This window comes from Alexandromys fortis, unplaced genomic scaffold, assembly GCF_014885135.2.
Source record: "Alexandromys fortis isolate MF-2015 unplaced genomic scaffold, M_Fortis_MF-2015_v1.1 scaffold_5, whole genome shotgun sequence".
Taxonomy (NCBI): Eukaryota; Metazoa; Chordata; class Mammalia; order Rodentia; family Cricetidae; genus Alexandromys; species Alexandromys fortis.
Window position 1 is genome coordinate 19,366,356 of NW_026067924.1, and position 17,688 is coordinate 19,384,043.

At 41.9% G+C, this 17,688-nt stretch overlaps 1 protein-coding gene across 1 annotated transcript in view; it reads right to left on the reverse strand.

Annotated features, from left to right (window-relative positions):
• The window catches only part of Vps41 (VPS41 subunit of HOPS complex), a 133,809-nt gene extending 116,348 nt beyond the window's left edge, over positions 1 to 17,461 (reverse strand). The window contains exons 1-2 of the mRNA XM_050142241.1: positions 17,403 to 17,461; positions 9,497 to 9,535 (exon numbers count right to left, since the gene is read on the reverse strand). Of these exons, the coding sequence (XP_049998198.1) occupies positions 9,497 to 9,535; positions 17,403 to 17,423 (60 nt within the window). The 5' untranslated portion in view covers positions 17,424 to 17,461. The remainder of the gene's footprint in view (positions 1 to 9,496; positions 9,536 to 17,402) is intronic.
• Between the last annotated feature and the right edge of the window lie 227 nt (positions 17,462 to 17,688).

Genomic DNA, 17,688 nt, shown 5'->3' on the forward strand with positions numbered 1-17,688 from the left:
CGGACAATGAGGGCTGCTGAGAAGCCAAGGACAATGCCACTGGGTTTTGATCCTACTTCATGTTCTGGCTTTGTGGGAGCCTAGCCAGTTTAGATGTCCACCTTCCTAGACCAAGATGGAGCGGGGAGGACTTTGGACTTTCCACAGGGCAGGGAACCCTGACTGCCCCTCAGACTGGAGAGGGAGGAGGAGAGGAGTGGAGGGGAGGGGGAGAGGAGAGGGAGGAGGGGGGAAAAGGGAGACGGGGAGGGAAATGGGAGGCGGGGAGGAGGCGGAAATCTTTTTTTTTTTAATAAAAAAATTATATTAAAAAAAAAGAAAAGAAAAGAAAAGACAGGGCAGGTGAGGCACAGAGTTAGTCAAGGGCTAAGGCCTTAGGCTCACTCTTTAATGCCCCTCCCTCAAATGTACGAAATGAAAGAGATCTCTTTAAAAAGGTAAGCTGTGCTGCTAATGACTGTGTGCTATACTTCTATTACAGAAGCACGGTTTATTTATATGAAAAGATGAACATCTGATAAGAAAGATGACTCCAAAGCTCCTTCTAAAGTATCAAAATATGTCAAGGAAACTACATAATGAAGCTGAAAGAGTAATTTCTGATTTCCATCAATAATATAAGGTACTACAGCTGCCTCAGTGACCACACTTCTTAGGAAAGTGACATGAAAACAACGACCCGTAACGAAACAACTGTGGTCACAGCTTCCAGATGCCTTTCCATCAGGCTGCTGACAGACAAGCAGCTGACTGTTGTATGGATGCTAATAATGTTACATTTTCATCCTTTAAGCAATATTGCTAATGTGAAAAAAATTCATAAAAAACACTAAAAGTTGGAACTGATAAATTACTACAGATGGCACATACAGAAAAGCCACCAGGATTCTTCATACCTACACAGGTCGTTTTGTTTTAGGTTTTGTCATATTTCTCCCTTCTTGCCTTTGCTTTTCACCCTATTTATTCATTCATTCATTCATTCATTGCATACTAATCTCAACTCCCCTCCTCTCCCGCACCCCAACCCCCCTCTGCTCCACAGAGATGGTGGTGAGGCCTCCCCTGGGAAGTCAATTAAGTTTGACCCAGCACTTCGTTGATGCAGGACCAAGCCCACCCCCACACCCCCATCCCACTCCCTAGTCTGAGCAAGGTATCTCTCCATAAAGAATGTGCTCCACAAAGCCAGTTCATGCATTAGGGTTAGATCCTGCTCCCACCGCCAGTGGCCACATATAAATGCCCAAGCCACACCATTTATTTATTTATTTATTTAGCCATTTATTCTTCTCTCATCTATTACATCCCAACCCGACTCTCCTCCCGCCTCTCTTCCCAGTCCCCCTCCCCTGCCTCTCCTATCCCCTAGATCCACTCCTCCTCTTTTTCCCTTCAGAAAAGAGCAGACCTCCCAGGGATGTCCACTGGACACAGCATAACAATAGGCAATAAGGCACGGCACATACCCTCAATATCAAGCTAAACGAGGCAACCTGGTAGGAGGGAAAAGGTTCCAAAAGCAGGCAAAAGAGTCAGAGACAGTCCCTGCTCTCACTGTTAGAGGGGTCCCGCAAGAACACTAAGTTACACAATCATAACATATATGCAGAGGAACTAGGTCAGACCCATACAGGCTTCCTGATTGTCGGTTCAGTCTCTGTGAACCACTCTGAGCCCTAGTTAATTGATTCTGTGGGCCGGGTTTTTGTGGTGTTCTTAACCCCTGTCTCCTACAATCCTTTCTCCCCCTCTTCAATGGAAATCCCAGAGCTCTATCTAATGTTTGGCTGTGGGTCAAGATCTGTTTCCACCAGCTGCTGAATGAAGCCTCTCTGATGACAATTGGGCTAGGCACCAGTCTATGAGTACAGCAGAATTGAGTTAGGCCTCACTACATTGACTTTTTTTTTTTTCTTATTCTTTTTTGGTCAGGCATGCTTGGTTTTGTCCTGGGTCTCTGAGCTGTCCAGCCTCTGGTTCCTGGCCCTCCAGACAGTGTCAGGTGTGGGCTTCCTCTCATGGTGTGGGTCTCAAGTTGGACCAGTCACTAGTGGGCCATTCCCACAAATTCTGTGTCACTTTTATTCCAGCACATCTTGCAGGCAGAATAAACAGCCAGTAGGTTTTGTGGCTGGGTTGGTGTCCCAGGCCCTCCAATGAGGGCCTTGTCTGGCTCCGCATCTCCCATTCCTAATAGCCTTCACAAAGGTCACCTCGAGACCCCAGAGTTTCCACTGCACTAGATCTCTACTTCACCCCTAAAACGGCCACCAATTCCAGTCTTCTCATCCAGTACTCACCCTCCGTCACTCCCCTACACACACACACACACACACACACACACACACACACACACACACCTCATCCCTCCTGCCACACCATTACCCTTAAAGCATAAAACACACATTGGCAAGTTACTCACAATCAGGGGGCTTCTGTTCCCCAGTAAGTGCCTGAAGCCACTTTAGCCATAACTTGGACATGTGGCAAGAAGTTACTACCGGCAGCTCCCAGCTTCCACAGAGGTCAGAGTGGGTTTGAGATAATGTACAATGTACAAGCCTGTCCAAGAAAACAAAAGCACTCAAAAAGCCCATGGTGCCCAAGTCAAACACCACTTAGTTAAAGACATTAACATCACCCCCAGGAAGCATTTTCCGAATGCTTGTCAGGTGAAAGACATTATAAAACACCCTGCACAACCGAAATTTCTCTCCAGAAACTTAGTGTTTTTGGTAGGAAAAAAAAAAACAGAATACACATCCAATAGTACCTTTCTCAAGCTTCCTACTCTTCATCTATGGACAGGGTGATAACCTGACCTGTCACATGAGGGGGAATCACTGCTCTGCTGTCTGGCCAATATACTCTAAAACAAATATGCACTTCATTTCTTATAGAAATAAATGCTATTTTCATAAAAATAAAAATAAATTCCACTGTTCAGTATCGTTCAAACTCCATCATCTGAACTGAAATCCCCGTTTTGGAGCCTCGCTCCTCACTCAAATACTCTAAGTAGGAAAGGGAAGAGAAGTTGAGCCCGGAATAATTGAAGAGCACTGCTTAAGATGCACCAGGCAGGCAGGCTTCATAAACCTGCTCTCCCCTTTGCCCTGTAGTACCAGAATTTCATGTTCAATTCAAGGAGAAAAAAAAAAACAAGGTGAAGGTTCCCATGCCCTACGCCATATACCATAAACAGGATCAACTCTCATCATTTATTTTATATTGGGAAAGCGATAAGAATATATAGAAGAGGAGGAAAATGAGAAAAGCAAATAAGCTTTTCATTTCCTCCCAGCCATATGGAATAACCTCACCAATCTTCAAGCTATGCCATTCGGGTGGACAATTTCCGCCACTAAAGCCAACATAACCCTCTTTTCCTTTCTTCCCAATATCCTCTGGTGATCACAAGATCCTTAGAAGCAGAGTTTATGCCTTTTCATTGTTCTGAACTTCACCTAACAAAACTGTGGGTACCCAATAAAGACCAGTCAAAACAAACGTCTGTAGCAGCAGAAGACCCAAGTTTAGCAAGCAGCCTCCTTAAGTTATCCCCAATTAGATCTCCACACTCCAAAGCAGAGATTAGGAACCAAAGCAACTGCAGGCGTCATAGAAACCCTGGAAAGTGTGTTACTCTTAGAGGGAAAGAGGAGGCTTGAAACAGAGGGAAGGCAGTGTAAACTGGAATTTTAGATAAATTTCTATAAATGTTACTCCTTCTCTTCTAACAGAGATAGAAAGCAAAGGCCATATAAATTCAATTTTCAAAAACGTTATGTTAAAATGTGTACCCTGTTATATGAAAAAGGACAAACGTTAAATCCTTCTAAAGGCTGTTTTAGCAGAGACTTAATGCTTCGCAGGCATGGCTAATTGCATATTGATGCCGCCGATGACCAGTCCCACCTAATCTTTGTCTCTCCTCCTCCTCCTCCTCCTCCTCCTCCTCCTCCTCCTCCTCCTCCTCCTCCTCCTCTTCTTCTTCTTCTTTTCTTCTTCTTCTTCTTCTTCTTCTTCTTCTTCTTCTTCTTCTTCTTCTTCTTCTTCTTCTTCTTCTTCTTCTTCTTCCTCCTCTCTCTCTCTCTCTCTCTCTCTCTCTCTCTCTCTCTCTCTCTCTCTCTCATCTCTCTATCTCTGCCTCCCCTTTCCCCTTCCCCCCCAAAACCACATGAATAAATATTCAACCTCACTCTGCAAGTCATGTCTATCCATGTCTCTGTCTTTTGCCCGCCAGCCATGTGTCTCCCTGTCTGGGACCAGCCACTGCTCAGAGACCAGCAGCTGTCTCTGCCTGGGACTGGCTACTGCCAGAGCCCGCTGCCTGCCGCCACATGGCCCGCTACCACCATTTGGGACCTACAGCATTTCTGCTGCCTACTGCCATCAGGGATCTTGCAGCATTTTTTAAAATCACAAGAACCTGTGTCTAAAATTAATGAGTTAAAAAAAGCAATTTAATTTTCAATAAATGATTCAGAATCTCTGTCTACAACATAAGATAAATGATTTTGTGGGGTGAATTTTCTGATTTAAAAATAACTTCTCCTAATTTCTTACAATGACTGGTTTTCACTTCAACAAAACTAAAAGGGAGCTCTCCATATGGCTGAAATTCCTAGAAACTGATTTCATTTTAAGATTAATTTCTCACTCTCCATATTATTTTGAATAGGTTAAGCTGTCAATTCATTTTAACTTTAATGTTTAATACTAAAAATTTAATATATTTAACTTATTAAACTGGTAATATGTTTACAGTTTACAGGCCTCAGAACTGTGAAGAAACTAAACTGCATCAAAGTCATCATGTTTAGAAAATACGTTTTTTATTAATAGGAGCAAAAACTATAAAAATAAAGGTGACCATAATTAGCCATTCTGTTATTAGATACCTTGGCCAGGGACTGAGAGATGCAAAATATGTACTTGAATGCTTGCCTTAATGGCATGCACTACAGACAAAATCAGCCAAAACTTAGCCATTCAGCTGCTTGTATAAACTTACAAGGCTAATGGACCCTTCACTCATACACAGCAGGCCCCAGTGTTTCAGCCCACACATGATGCTCTTCTCTGTCCTTGGTTCTCCTCTTAAAACTGATGTATTGGGGGCTGCAGAGATGGCTCAGTGATCAAGAGCAGTGGCTGCTCTTCCAGAGGTCCTGAGTTCAACTCCCAGCAACCACATGGAGGCTCACAAGCATCTGTAATGAGATCCGGTGCCCTCTTCTGGCCTGAAGGTGTACATGCAGAGCACTCATACATAAAAAATACAAGTAAATTAAAAAATTAAAAAAAAAACTATTATGTTGAAGGTTTTTGTTTTGGTTTTTGGTTTTTCAAGAAATGTGTTGGTTTTTAACAAATATTTTAATTCATAAAATTTCATTTCTGGTCCTTAGTCACCTAGTGTAACTCCCAATTATATCAACCCTGCCTGGTCAAACTCTTCGTTTGGTTTCACTTTTCAAAATTAATAAAAATCACACACAATAGAAGACAGTGTTCCTTTCTCAGACATTTATTAAAGCAAGAGCTTGCTGAGGGCTGAGAACTACACTTATCTGTGTATACGGGTGTAAGAACAGGCCTATACAGTGCAGTTAGTGATTATACTAGTTGAAAGTGGACATAGTATGTTCTCATCTAGAGTCTATGACTTACTTCACCAGACATGGCTTGGTTTACTGTACCAGGCATGAATTCCACCCTACTAAACAGGACTTAAGTAGAATTGGATGGCTGTTGGTTAGGACTAGAGTTGTAAGTGCCACTATCACATGCTTGGAACTATCTTGCTTTCTGGTACACTGTCTAATTCTAAGTGAACAGCCTTAAATACATATACATAGAGCAGTGCTAAAAAGAATGGACTCAGTAGGATATACTCCTACATACACAGAACAATCATATATGTAACAACAGTAATTAAAGAAGAGGTCATGAATTTAAGGAGTTAAAGGGGACACAGGAAGAGTTGGAGGAGGAAGACCTTGGGGAAGTGATATAAATATGTAAATATATCTATATGTAAATCAGAGTTCTGCTCTCTCAAGACTATCAACAGGTGTGACTAGATGAAATTCTCAAAAAAGGTCAAGAAAATAAGACCTTGAGATAAACTTGCTAACAAGTCTTCTCCGTGTAACTTATAAGAATCCATTTAATGTGGAATTTCAGGAAATGATAGAAGTATCAGGCAACTTGTTACAACACATTGTTGAAAACTCTACTTAAAAATGAAAGTTTGAATGCTTGAACACAGAAATGAAAATATGTAAAGCAAATGCCTGACTTCCAAAGCTCAAGGGTTAAAAAAAATCTGATAGTAATAAGATTTAGAGGGAAAGGAGTACAGGATGAAGAAAGGTTCTTCAGCCTACTTGGTGATGTCTTAAAATACTATTCCTGGAATAGACAGCGATTCAAAATGAGTAAAGAAACCCATGATGGGTAAGAGTCTATGAGAATGCATGTTCCAAAGACAGGTAAGACTGGGAAATGGAAAAGTGTTCATCCCAAGACAGATGCGATCATCTGTCCTGTTGCAAAAGCACAGGCTTTATTAAAATTAATAAAAAAGGGAGGAACTGTGGAGGCCCAAAGAGGCCAAAGGTCAGAGAGTTTGAGACTGCTTTTAGTTCATTCAAGGTCATTGAGCTTTTAACTCAAACAAAGGTCCCACCTGTGGGTAAATCAGAGTTCAGCCCTCTCAAGACTATCAACAGGTGTGGCTAGTTGCCAGACCTTGCTCTCCTGAAATAGGGAAGTAGTTGGTTCCTATCTAAAAGTCTAAGGATCCAACTAAGTTCCAGTTCCCTTTATGGAAATTACTTGGGATTCCACTCAGAGAGTGGTTTGCCTACAGAGTGTTTGGTCTTGGGCATGGGAGTGGAGGAATGTAGCCTGTGACTTTCAACTTGTATGTTAATGCAGTCTTTTGTTTTACTCCTATGTTTTAGGGTCAGGGTTATATTAACCAGTTGGAAATTAAACACGGGTGAGAATTTTCAGTACTCACTGAAGTTTCCTCTCTCCCTAAAAAGAGAAAAGAAAAGGAAAGAAAGAAACCCATGAAAATTTCTGCCAAGCTGGCCTGTGGCCTGAAACCTGAGCTTCCCCACCAACATGAGTACTTTGCTGGTCCACAAACTTACCTCATCCAGTAACTGGGAGATAAACCCCTCTTCCTAAAGAACTAGTGGAGAGGCCTCCAGCCTCTCGGGCTGAAGCACAAGTTGGCAAAGGAGTGACTCAAGTGAAGATATAACACAAGCTGAGAGTCACTAATGACAACGGGTGATAAACATCAGCGTTTTCTAACCCGGACAGCAACCATATGAAGCAAATACACTATAGACCCATTTGTCACTTGAGGAACTGAGAAAAAGAACATTACTGAACTTGACTCCCAGGTCACAGAAAGTATGAGGGACAGCCAAGCTACAAACCCAAGAGCTGAATCGTTTTCTAAGCAACATCCCAGAAAGCACAGAGACAAGAGTCTGGAGTTGGAAGCCATTTCTCTCACTCACAGGTTCTGCGCGATCCCTCGGGTTTTGATTACTTCGGCCAGCTCTCATTCCCTACTCGCCGCCCCCCACCACACACCCAGGTCCTCCATCTCTATTTCTGAATTTTGCATTTCCAGTTTAGGACAGTTGATCATAACGCCACTGACCTGTCCAACTATGACAGAGTCATGTTACAGGGTTCTGTCGTCAAGTAATCTGGAGTCTCACTTTCTGCTTTCAATCTATAGGAGCTCTGGATGTATGCTGCCTCCAGTTTATGCTTAAACACCCTGACTTTCCTGGGACAGCAACAGCAGAAGCTCCTGAGGAGGAGCTGGAAGACCAGGGAGCAAGCGGGGGAGGAGGGGTTTCTAGGATGCTGAGTTATGTGGATGGACTGCAGAGTATTTTCTTTCACCTTGCTGCACTTTTGTCACAGAAGGAGGAAGTCAAGTCCCCTGATCAGATCCTGAGTACTCAGTACTTTGAATTTCTACTTTGAAGCTTCCCTTCAGCTCCACATTTATAAACAATGTCTCCCCCTTCTTGCTCAGAAGCAGCACTGTCCAGCACCGCCACCTCTGGTCCCTGCCTTTCAAAAGTGCCATCCTTGAGATTCCTTGGTTTCTACTAGATCCCTTGCCAAAAAACACCCAGCCCTGGCGGGTCTTCTGGCTTCCTAGGTATTTCTCTCCCCCGGCACATTCTGTATGTTATTCCCCCGTGCTCTCGGGTTATCCTGGAGGCTGGCTCTATGCTTTGCTCACGCTCGCTGGCACTCCATTAGTACCTAGAGGAGATCTGGAAAGATTTGATCTGAGTGGCCGGTGACGTCCCCTTCATGTCTGAGAGTTCTAGGACAGGGCTCAAGCACTGCCTTATGCAGCAGCGATTCAGGAAGTCGGGGTTCTCGCCTAAGATTTCCAAACGTAACAGTGGTAATGGGAACTGTTCTCCCATACACTATCAGACGTTAACAGAGGCACCTGAAGTTTCATGGTACTAAGAATCCTATAGTGAAATGTTAAGAGCTATGACCAGAATCTGTCATCATCTATCTGGTGTGTCTGGAGAAGTATGTATAAACCCACCATTTCACAGGAAAAGCAAAATCCATGTCAAGTATGCAATATATATCAACAAAAGATGAAGAGACTATCAAATACAGTCACACTGGTAGAAATTTCTTGCAGGTTAGCAAGATACATTTTCATTTGCCTTCCCGAAATGAAATATTAAAAGAAAGCATATTACCCATTAGTCCATCCACACGATTTAGATTCTAATTAATTTGCATTATGCTCTGCCTATTTCTTTCAAAACTTGACAGAGCTTTGAAAAGGCGTTTCTCAAAGCAGTGACAGTATTAAAAGAACAATTTTATTTCCCTTGTGTAAATATCTTTAACAAAACTCCCAGGTAGTTTCCCTTTTAAAGAAATGAGCTACAATTTCATTGATTCAGGAAACAGAGATAGGTATAATATGGTCATTCATGTTCATGGAAAAAGAAAATGAATAAATATCAGGAATGAGGGTGTAGCTCGGCAGTGCGGCACTTGTCTAGCAAATGTGAGGAGCTGGGCAGAATCTTCAAAACCACAGGAGAAAAAATACACATTGTAAAACCACAGCAAAAACTGTGAAGACCAGCAGGCTTTAGCAGATGGGCACCAGTTTCTAAGACTATGTCAGTCCTCCAGCATGCACAGCTGTGGGCGAAAAGACTGAGAGCCATGGTGGAGTGGTTATCACCTTTGCCTCAGGAGACGAAGAGAAACACTGCTGTTTGGTCCCCTATATATGTTTAAGCTAATTCATTTAATGTTTTAAAGACAACCAGCATGCTATTTCTTAAGTATCTGCTTTATAGTGCTCGACTTTCAGCTCCTGGGAATGCCAGACTTCACTGCCCACAAGCTCAGGATAACGCCAAGGTAAGTGACAAACGTGCAGGCTCCATCTTACCTCGGATTCGTCTGTAGACTCCTCAAGAGACCCAGTTTCCTGCAAGCACAGAGGAGAAAGGGGTCAGAAGAATGAAAACAATTTGCAGTGGACAAGAATCACCGCACCCGCCTGCTTTGAGGGAAAAGTCATTTGCAACGACATTTTAGTGGATGCCACGTGCTCAGCTCTCACCCCTTCCATAACTTCACACCATGGCTGGCCTGGGACAGGTAGAGGAGGGGGGTAGGATTATGGGTCTCCAAGCTTCTGTTTTCCTCTTTCAAACTCTGAACAAACTGCCCTAGGAACTTGATAAGCGAAAGCTAAACACTCAGATACTGGAAATCCACCTGGCAAAACCTCGCTGATAACACAGGGGAACAAGAAACCACATCAAATGAGCCAGTTGTTAAGACTGAAATCTCTTTCGTTGATGAGTCAAAATTACTGTCAAAATTGCTAAAAGTTTTGGGAAGGAAATTCATGGGGCGGGGTGTTTACTGAGACTCCTTAGTGCTGTCAGGCTGACCTCGAAGCTGATGCTGACCTTGAACTTCCCGTTCTCCTTTCTCCACCCTACAGACTGGGATTACAGGCACGTGACACCTTGCTTGTTTTTCTGTCACGCTAGGGACTGAACTCAAGGCTCCGGGTAGGCTAGGCAAGCACTCTACAGCTAAGCTACATCCCCAAGCCTAGAACAGTTCTCGTAAAAAGAATCTTCCCACAGAGGTACTCATCACACATGGTAGAAGCCCTTTAATAAACCAGGACCTCTAAGACAGATTCCTCCACTTAGCACAGCTCCCTTCTTGCTGCACAATGAATCTTGCTGCTCGGGAGGAAACAAAGCAAAAAGGGAAAAAATGGACTTGATCCCGCTAATCTCTCACCTGTCCACCGAAAGAGAGAATCTGCTGATGCCACGCATCCTCAAAGAGGTCAGCAAAATGAAGATTTACTTAACGTACTTATAGATATCAATAGCAATAAAAAGTTACAGCTAATATGCTGACACCAAATGTAAGCATTTTAGAATCCATGAGGCAAACAAACAAAGCGAACCAAAAAAGTGTGATAAGAACATCCCAGATATAACGTATTTTTAAGGAAAAAAAAAGAACATTTTAAAGAAAGCCAGATGCACATTTTATTCAATTCAACACGGATAGTAAGATAAATGTAAATCTAGTGCTGAAAAGCAGCTTTATTTTATATGTCAAAAAACAATAAAAGCTTGGGAGGAGACAGGTAACTTCTAGAGGAAGTTTCAGTCTTAACGTGCAGTTTATTTGACTTAATGGGACTCAGAATCTCAGAACTCTCAATAGTTTAAAGCTGCAAACCTCCAAAACAACTGGATGGTCTTACATCTGCATGCCATGCACACACACACACCAAAAAGAAAAGAAAAAAGAAAAGAGAATCCAGCTTTCCTACCATTTGACAGTTGTCTACACAGTTAACGGGAAGTATCCCACCAACCCTTCTAAACCATTTCTCCTCTGCACTCGCCATCCAGTTCTTGGTTTTAGTCCTCTTTGCATCTTAATCTATCTCTTCTAAACATTCCACTTTTAAAATTAAGTCGCTATTCCAACAGAACACAGAGGCCAGAAATAGTCCAAGTAAGCAGCACTAGCTAATTTCCCACAGCGTCCTAAGAAAACACAATGGGAAAGGGCTCATCGTTTATAATGATGCTGAAAGAACTAGGTCTCTACATTTATAAGAATGAAAGCAACTCAAAACGGACAAAACGCCCAAAGGTAGGCTATAATATCCTGAAGCTCCATACAGAAGCCTTACCTGACATTAGCCTTGGCATTGGTTTCTTGGCTATCTCACAAAAATCGAAGGCTACAGATGCGGAAATAAATAAATGCCACTGCATCAAACTAAAAAACCTTCTGCATAGCAAAGCAAATAATACATAAAGACAGTGTATAAGCTGCAGAAAAAAAATTGTCAGCCATATATTTCACAAAGGGCTAACCTCTCACACCTGCAGAGAATCCACACAACTCAACAGCAAGAAAACATAGACCCTAATTAAAAAGAGGTCCTAAATAAACACTTCTCCAAAGAAGACATTCAAAATGGACAACTGGTTCATTCAAAGGTGCTCAGACTCTCTAATTGCGGAAATGCTAATCAAAGCCACTCCATCACTTCAGATAACTGTAGAATAGCTTTTCCCAGAAGGACAGGGATGAGGAGGGCTGTGAAGGGGCTGTTGTTGCATTATCTCCTTATCTGTGCCATAGAAAGGGGAAAATGTCAAATGGGCAAACATAATAAAGCAGGAGCTATTAACCTCAGGGGTGTGTGGAAATGGCTTAATACAGGTCACCGCACACAAAGCAGCAGATATGCGGGAATAAGGATTCTAAAGAGCTCAGGTACAAAATGAAAGCCACAGCTGCTATGGATATATTCAATGAATTGTAAGGATTTTTTTCCAAAGAGCAGATTATTTGTGGGAAAATGGACAATTCTGGGAAGGAATTAGGATCCTCATACACACACATCTCATAACATCATACTGTTTACCTTAGACACACAGCAGAAACTGGTTTTTATACATTTTTATTCTTACTAGTCTGACTTTGTTACTGATCATCTATCATAGTCCACTCATAATACTAAATGTTTTACCATCTGTATGTCTATAATACAGCATTTGAACACTTCTAACCCCTTAGGACAGAATAATGAAGTACAGAGTTTGAATTTAATGGTTTCCAAAATATCTCTGATCCGAGTTCCCTGAATATTAAATAGCACTAGCAAAGCAATGTTGTCATTGCTGTGTCTAGATTCCGATTTCCCACATTCAGAGTGCTGAAAACATACATGGCTACTCTTCCAGAAAATTACATTAAACCCCAGAGTATTTTTTAATGTGGCATCCACTCAAGTATACATATTTGGTAAATGGGGGAGGCTCATGTGCCTCATGAAAACAACATAAATCATCAATAGAAGTAGTCCAGACCTCACAATCCAATGTCATACTTGTTCCACACCAGAAATAATGCAAGAGAGGTTCACACCAGCTGAGAACGTGTTTCAGGCCCTGTAAGACCCACCATCAGCACTAGCCACAGGCTACCTGGACAGAGGTCTTGCCTTGACACATCTACACTTCCATCCACATTATGACAGCAATGCCTGGCAGACCTCGGGTATGAGCCCAGTATGGGTGCTTAGCAGTTTCTTTGACCAATCCTACTACTTAATAGTTCTACAGACAAATAAGTAAACAGAAAGGCATAAGAATCCAAACTCAAGAAAGAAGACTAAATCAATGAGCAAGGTTGCCATTGAAGACTGCATGGTTTTCAACGTTTTTAGCCTCAAGAAATCTCATATTTGCATCAAGAAAATATGAGCTAAATGGTGTTGTTCCTATGTAATAAGTCAAACTCACGAAACAATCCACAAAAAATATATGATTTTATGTATATAATGAAGTAAAATAGAGACTATCAGAGCAATGTGGAGATAGGGAGTTATTAGTAGGTAAGGTTTCAGTGTGTAAAAAAAAACTCCAGCACGAGGTATGGCGGTGATGGCTGCACAGCAACTTAAATATACTTAATCTAACTGAATCACATACTTAAAAATTACTGAATTGATGAACTTCATGTCCAACTAAAAACTCAATGCTGTTTTGGCTGGAGTAAGTGTTAGACTAGAAGATATGCACTGATATAAATAAATGTACAGTCACTCAAATTCTAGGCAGCGAGCCTAACAATTAATTCAGTAATTTACCTTTCTTTCCCAAAGCAATCGCTCAAATGCCAATCATCTATCTGAAGAACTTCCCCTTAAGATGTGTGTTGGACCTGAGATACTCATCAGCTGCCCAAAGCACAGATCAGACTGTTAACTGCCACCCTCAAAGGACCAGCACTGGCCTCCCAGGCCGAATAAACAAGACCCAACTCCCCAACAAGGCAGATAAAGAGTGATTTCTGACACCAGGAGACTTCTATTCTCTCCAGCCCCTCCACAAATCTAAGTCCCTCTATCCACACTAAGTAAGCTACAACTGAGAACCACATGCTGGTGTCTCCAGGCTAGAAACAACAAAATGACAGGCAGGATTTAGGTGTGACCTACAAATATGTTGTTATACCTAAATGAGGTTTTTCAGAAAAATCTGAATTTCCAACTTCATAAAAATCACATTACACCTCCACAGTATCAGTATTTCTGCCTAATTTCAGTTGGAGCTGTGCAGCAACGCCAGGATGGAGGATGCTGTACCCCTCAACATCACTTCCAGCCTCACTTAGGTCATGGACACCTGCCTTGAGGTAGCGATCCCCAATGAGATTTTCCTTAGGGTATTCCCTCCTCTTAGCCCTGGCTCAGCTCTACAAAGATCCTTATAGTTTTCCAGCTTCAAGTATTGTCTCGGGAACTCAGTGGGGAAGATGTCCTACTGCTTCAACATGACCTTCACTATTGTGAACCCTAAGTTCCCGGTACCACCCTAAGATGTAAATGTGAAAAGCACTAGCTATTTCCAAATATACACTATCCTGAATAGCCCAAACTTGGTTGCCCTGGCCAAGCCTGATCTGGACGAGTAATCTTTATGTTATTTAAAAGTTAACTATTTCACCCTCACCATTTTAATAAATTTATTTCCTAACAAGTCTTAGAGAATAAATTAACAGGCAAGGAAATGGAGGCACTGAAGTATATACAAACCTGACTTTTATTTTTTTATGCACAGAGATATTCATAAGCAGAGACTGCACCATCTAATAACTGAAATGAAGATGGAACTCCCCTAATTTCTAAGACGCAGTAGTAAAAATCAAAATCAAAACTCTCTCCAACAGCCAAAAAACTGATGGCTAATTTTGTGGCTGAGTGGGGAGGATGAAAGTGAGGGAAGGTTAAGAGGAAGAAATGTGGATAATGTGGTCCATATTACACGTGAATTAGTAACCTCCCAACATGTTAAATATGACACAACGGTTTCCCACACACTCTACTGAACAGAATTTACAACGTGACAATTATAAGTGTTCTCCTCCTACTAGATTCATTTCCTCACTTAGGGTTTGGAAACCACTAGCTCTTGGGGAGATACAGACATGAGGAAGCTATAGCCCTCGTTCTGAGGACTCAGCAATTTGCAGGAGACAAATACACCCACCAGACTTCAAGCAGAGTGTTATTCATGAGAGGTCGAGACAAACACTGTTGGGCATCTGTGACTATGAAAGCCACCTATAAATCGTTCCAGAACTAAGCAAAAGTGCTGGTTACAAGAATTCCAGGCAGAACTGTGGCTATTAGCTTCTATGAACTATAAAACACAAATGTTACTTTTTACAAAGTACTTTTTTTCTATATTCAGCAAAATCAAGGCTTCCATCATGACTTAAAGACATCTGTTTACCCATACTTAAGCAGTGATGTTAGCTTTAAACTGTGGGATTTCTTATAGCATGCAAACTCAGTACAGACGTCACCCTTTTGGCTCGTCATAAAATTAAAGGGGAGACAATCATCAAATAACACCGCACGCAGGTAAGATAAGTCAGTGGGCTTACTCTTGTGCTATTCATCTAGGAAGGATGCTTGCATTTTGCAGGACAGGAACCAAGAATACGCTTTGCCGCTCTCTGTGATTTGTATTGTAGTTCACTTAACACGCATGTCAACTCCTAAAGTACTCAGGAGGAAGAAAAAAGGATGCCATCATTTCCAAAAATATTCAAGGTGGCAAGATATGAGCACATTTACTTACTTGATGTTTGTGTGCTTTGCCACCAAAAACCTGTTTACAAAGGCCTACTATCAGATTATAGTGGCTTCTTACTGTAAGTGCAAAATGTACCAAACCATAAAATAAGAAAAATCTGCTCTTGTTTAATCTTCAAAGGACTAATAATAGGAGTACATTTATTTATTTATTTTAAGAAATCATAATTTTTTTATGAAATCATTAAACAATCTATGAATGCTTCTTTCCGTAACAGATAATAGACTACCGGTCTTTCTTAAGGCTACATTGATACAAGTGGGAAGAAGAAATGCTCTTTCCAATAGTACACTGGCTGTTTAAAATCACTAGAGGAATAAGGGCTACAAGGAAAACCACCAAGCATCAAGATGATAAGGGCTAATCTTATTTCACAAAGATCGTGTGTGTGTGTGTGTGTGTGAATATATTATATTTAGATTTAAGTTCTTTGGCATACTTTACAAAGCAAAGTGATCTAATGAAAAAAATGTGACCTTTGGAGACATGAAACTAAAATATTATAGATGTAAGCATAAGAAAATTCAAAATAAATTTCAATCCATTTATCTGTAAAATCCAATAATTTAATATGCTAAGTATCAAAGCAATATCCCAATATTGGTCATCAGTAGTGAATATATTCTTACCATGTGGCATGCAAAAGTGAAAATACACAAGAAAAATAAAAACTTTAAGACATGAGTATTACACAGAATAATATCAGAAGGTGGTCTCCAAGAATGAGCAGAAACTCTCAATTGGAAAGCAAAATTCCACAGACGCATGAGGAAAGTAAAGGGGAAAGTGCTGTAGACAGCAGAAGCCCTCAAAAGAGCCAGTGAGCCAAGGCTCTGGGTGGCAACACGCCTGGCTTGTGTCAGAACTACAGGACAGGCACTGTGAGACCTGGGCAGAAGGGGAGGATCGTGGTCGGAAATGAAGTCAGAGAGCAGCGGGAAGGGGGTGGCTCGCGTAGCCCTGTCGAGTAATCCCACACTGTTTTACCGCAGTTTGGGATGAGAAGGTTTGAGACAGGGACGCATTATATGCCTTCTACACCAGAAGAAACATTTACCTCACAGAATTCTTTTGGAAGGACCTACTGTCCTGTGAAAGGGGCTTTTTAAACTTGGAAGCACTGTAGAAATGGGAACCTGATTTTCTAATTTCTAATTTCTAACATCAGACAGTTTTGTCAAACTCCTCTTCTGCATGAATAGGGGGAAATAAGGAGTACTCCGTTCGATCGCACTGGATATAACCGAAGAACTTAACGAACTTGGACTTTTGCTTTTCTACAAAACCACAACTATGTTTCAACAGAAACAGAAATGCCCTGTGTGAAAAGCCCTCTCGCAGTAGTCAAATTGAGTAAGGCCTGCTGTGAAGGCAAGTCCTGTTTCCCTTTGAGCTGCAGTGCGTGCAAGAGACAGTTTGCACAAATGATGGGTAAGAGGCTCTTGCTAACAAAATCCCAAACGCAGATTCTTCCTAGTCAAAGTCCTTGACTTTTGGCATACATAAAATAGGTACGATGTGAATGGTAAAAAGTCTACTACAAGTCAGTGTCTCTTACGGCAGTAAGCAGTGCATCGTCATGACTTCCTAAAGAGCATCACAGGAAACGGTAGACGGGCTATTTAATTTAAACGGGGAAAATATTATTTATGTCAAACTGAAGTGGCACTAGAAACGGAAACTTAAAAGGGTCTCTTCCAAGGTCTGGCCTTAAAGTCTTCTATTTTGTCAGTTTCATTCGGTTTTTTTCTTTGCCCTAATGTACGGCTATCAGAGCGGCTGTATGAAAATGGGGCAGTAATTTCTACTCAACACCTCGGTGCTACCTTCTGAGCTGCAGGACGTACGCTGCCATCTAAGTATCGCCAGCAACAGGGATAATCCCCTAAGCACTGCACAGCCCACACGACTTGCCTTCTTCAAAAGAATTTCATGTAATTTAGAGCAGAAGGGCTGAACCGAGGCTAGGCCGGCTCGGATGGCGGGGTGTGCATGGCTCTACACCCGAGAGGAGGGGCCGCCCCAACTAACTCGGCCACGCCCGCCTCGTCTCTGGCCCTCTGCGCCCCCAAACCCCTCACTCGTGTCTCCAAGTCCCTGCTGCCCCGAACTAGCTCGGCCAGCGTTTACCTGCTCCTCTGCTTCCGCCATAGCGCAGTCTGAAAGTCACATGACATACCCGGAAATAAGAGAAAACAGCCCCTGTCCACGGCCTACTGGGAAATGTAGTTTTTCCCCAAATCAATCCCGTTCCTTATCCAACTCTCATTATTTCTCAACAGAGTTCTGTTTAAGAGAATCCATGTATATATAGTTAGTGTTAGATTTGTTTTGTTGTTGGTATACGTTCTATTTTTTATTGCAATATCTATTAAGGGCTTTCTATTCCAAGCCTGGTTTACCGTAAAATTATGAA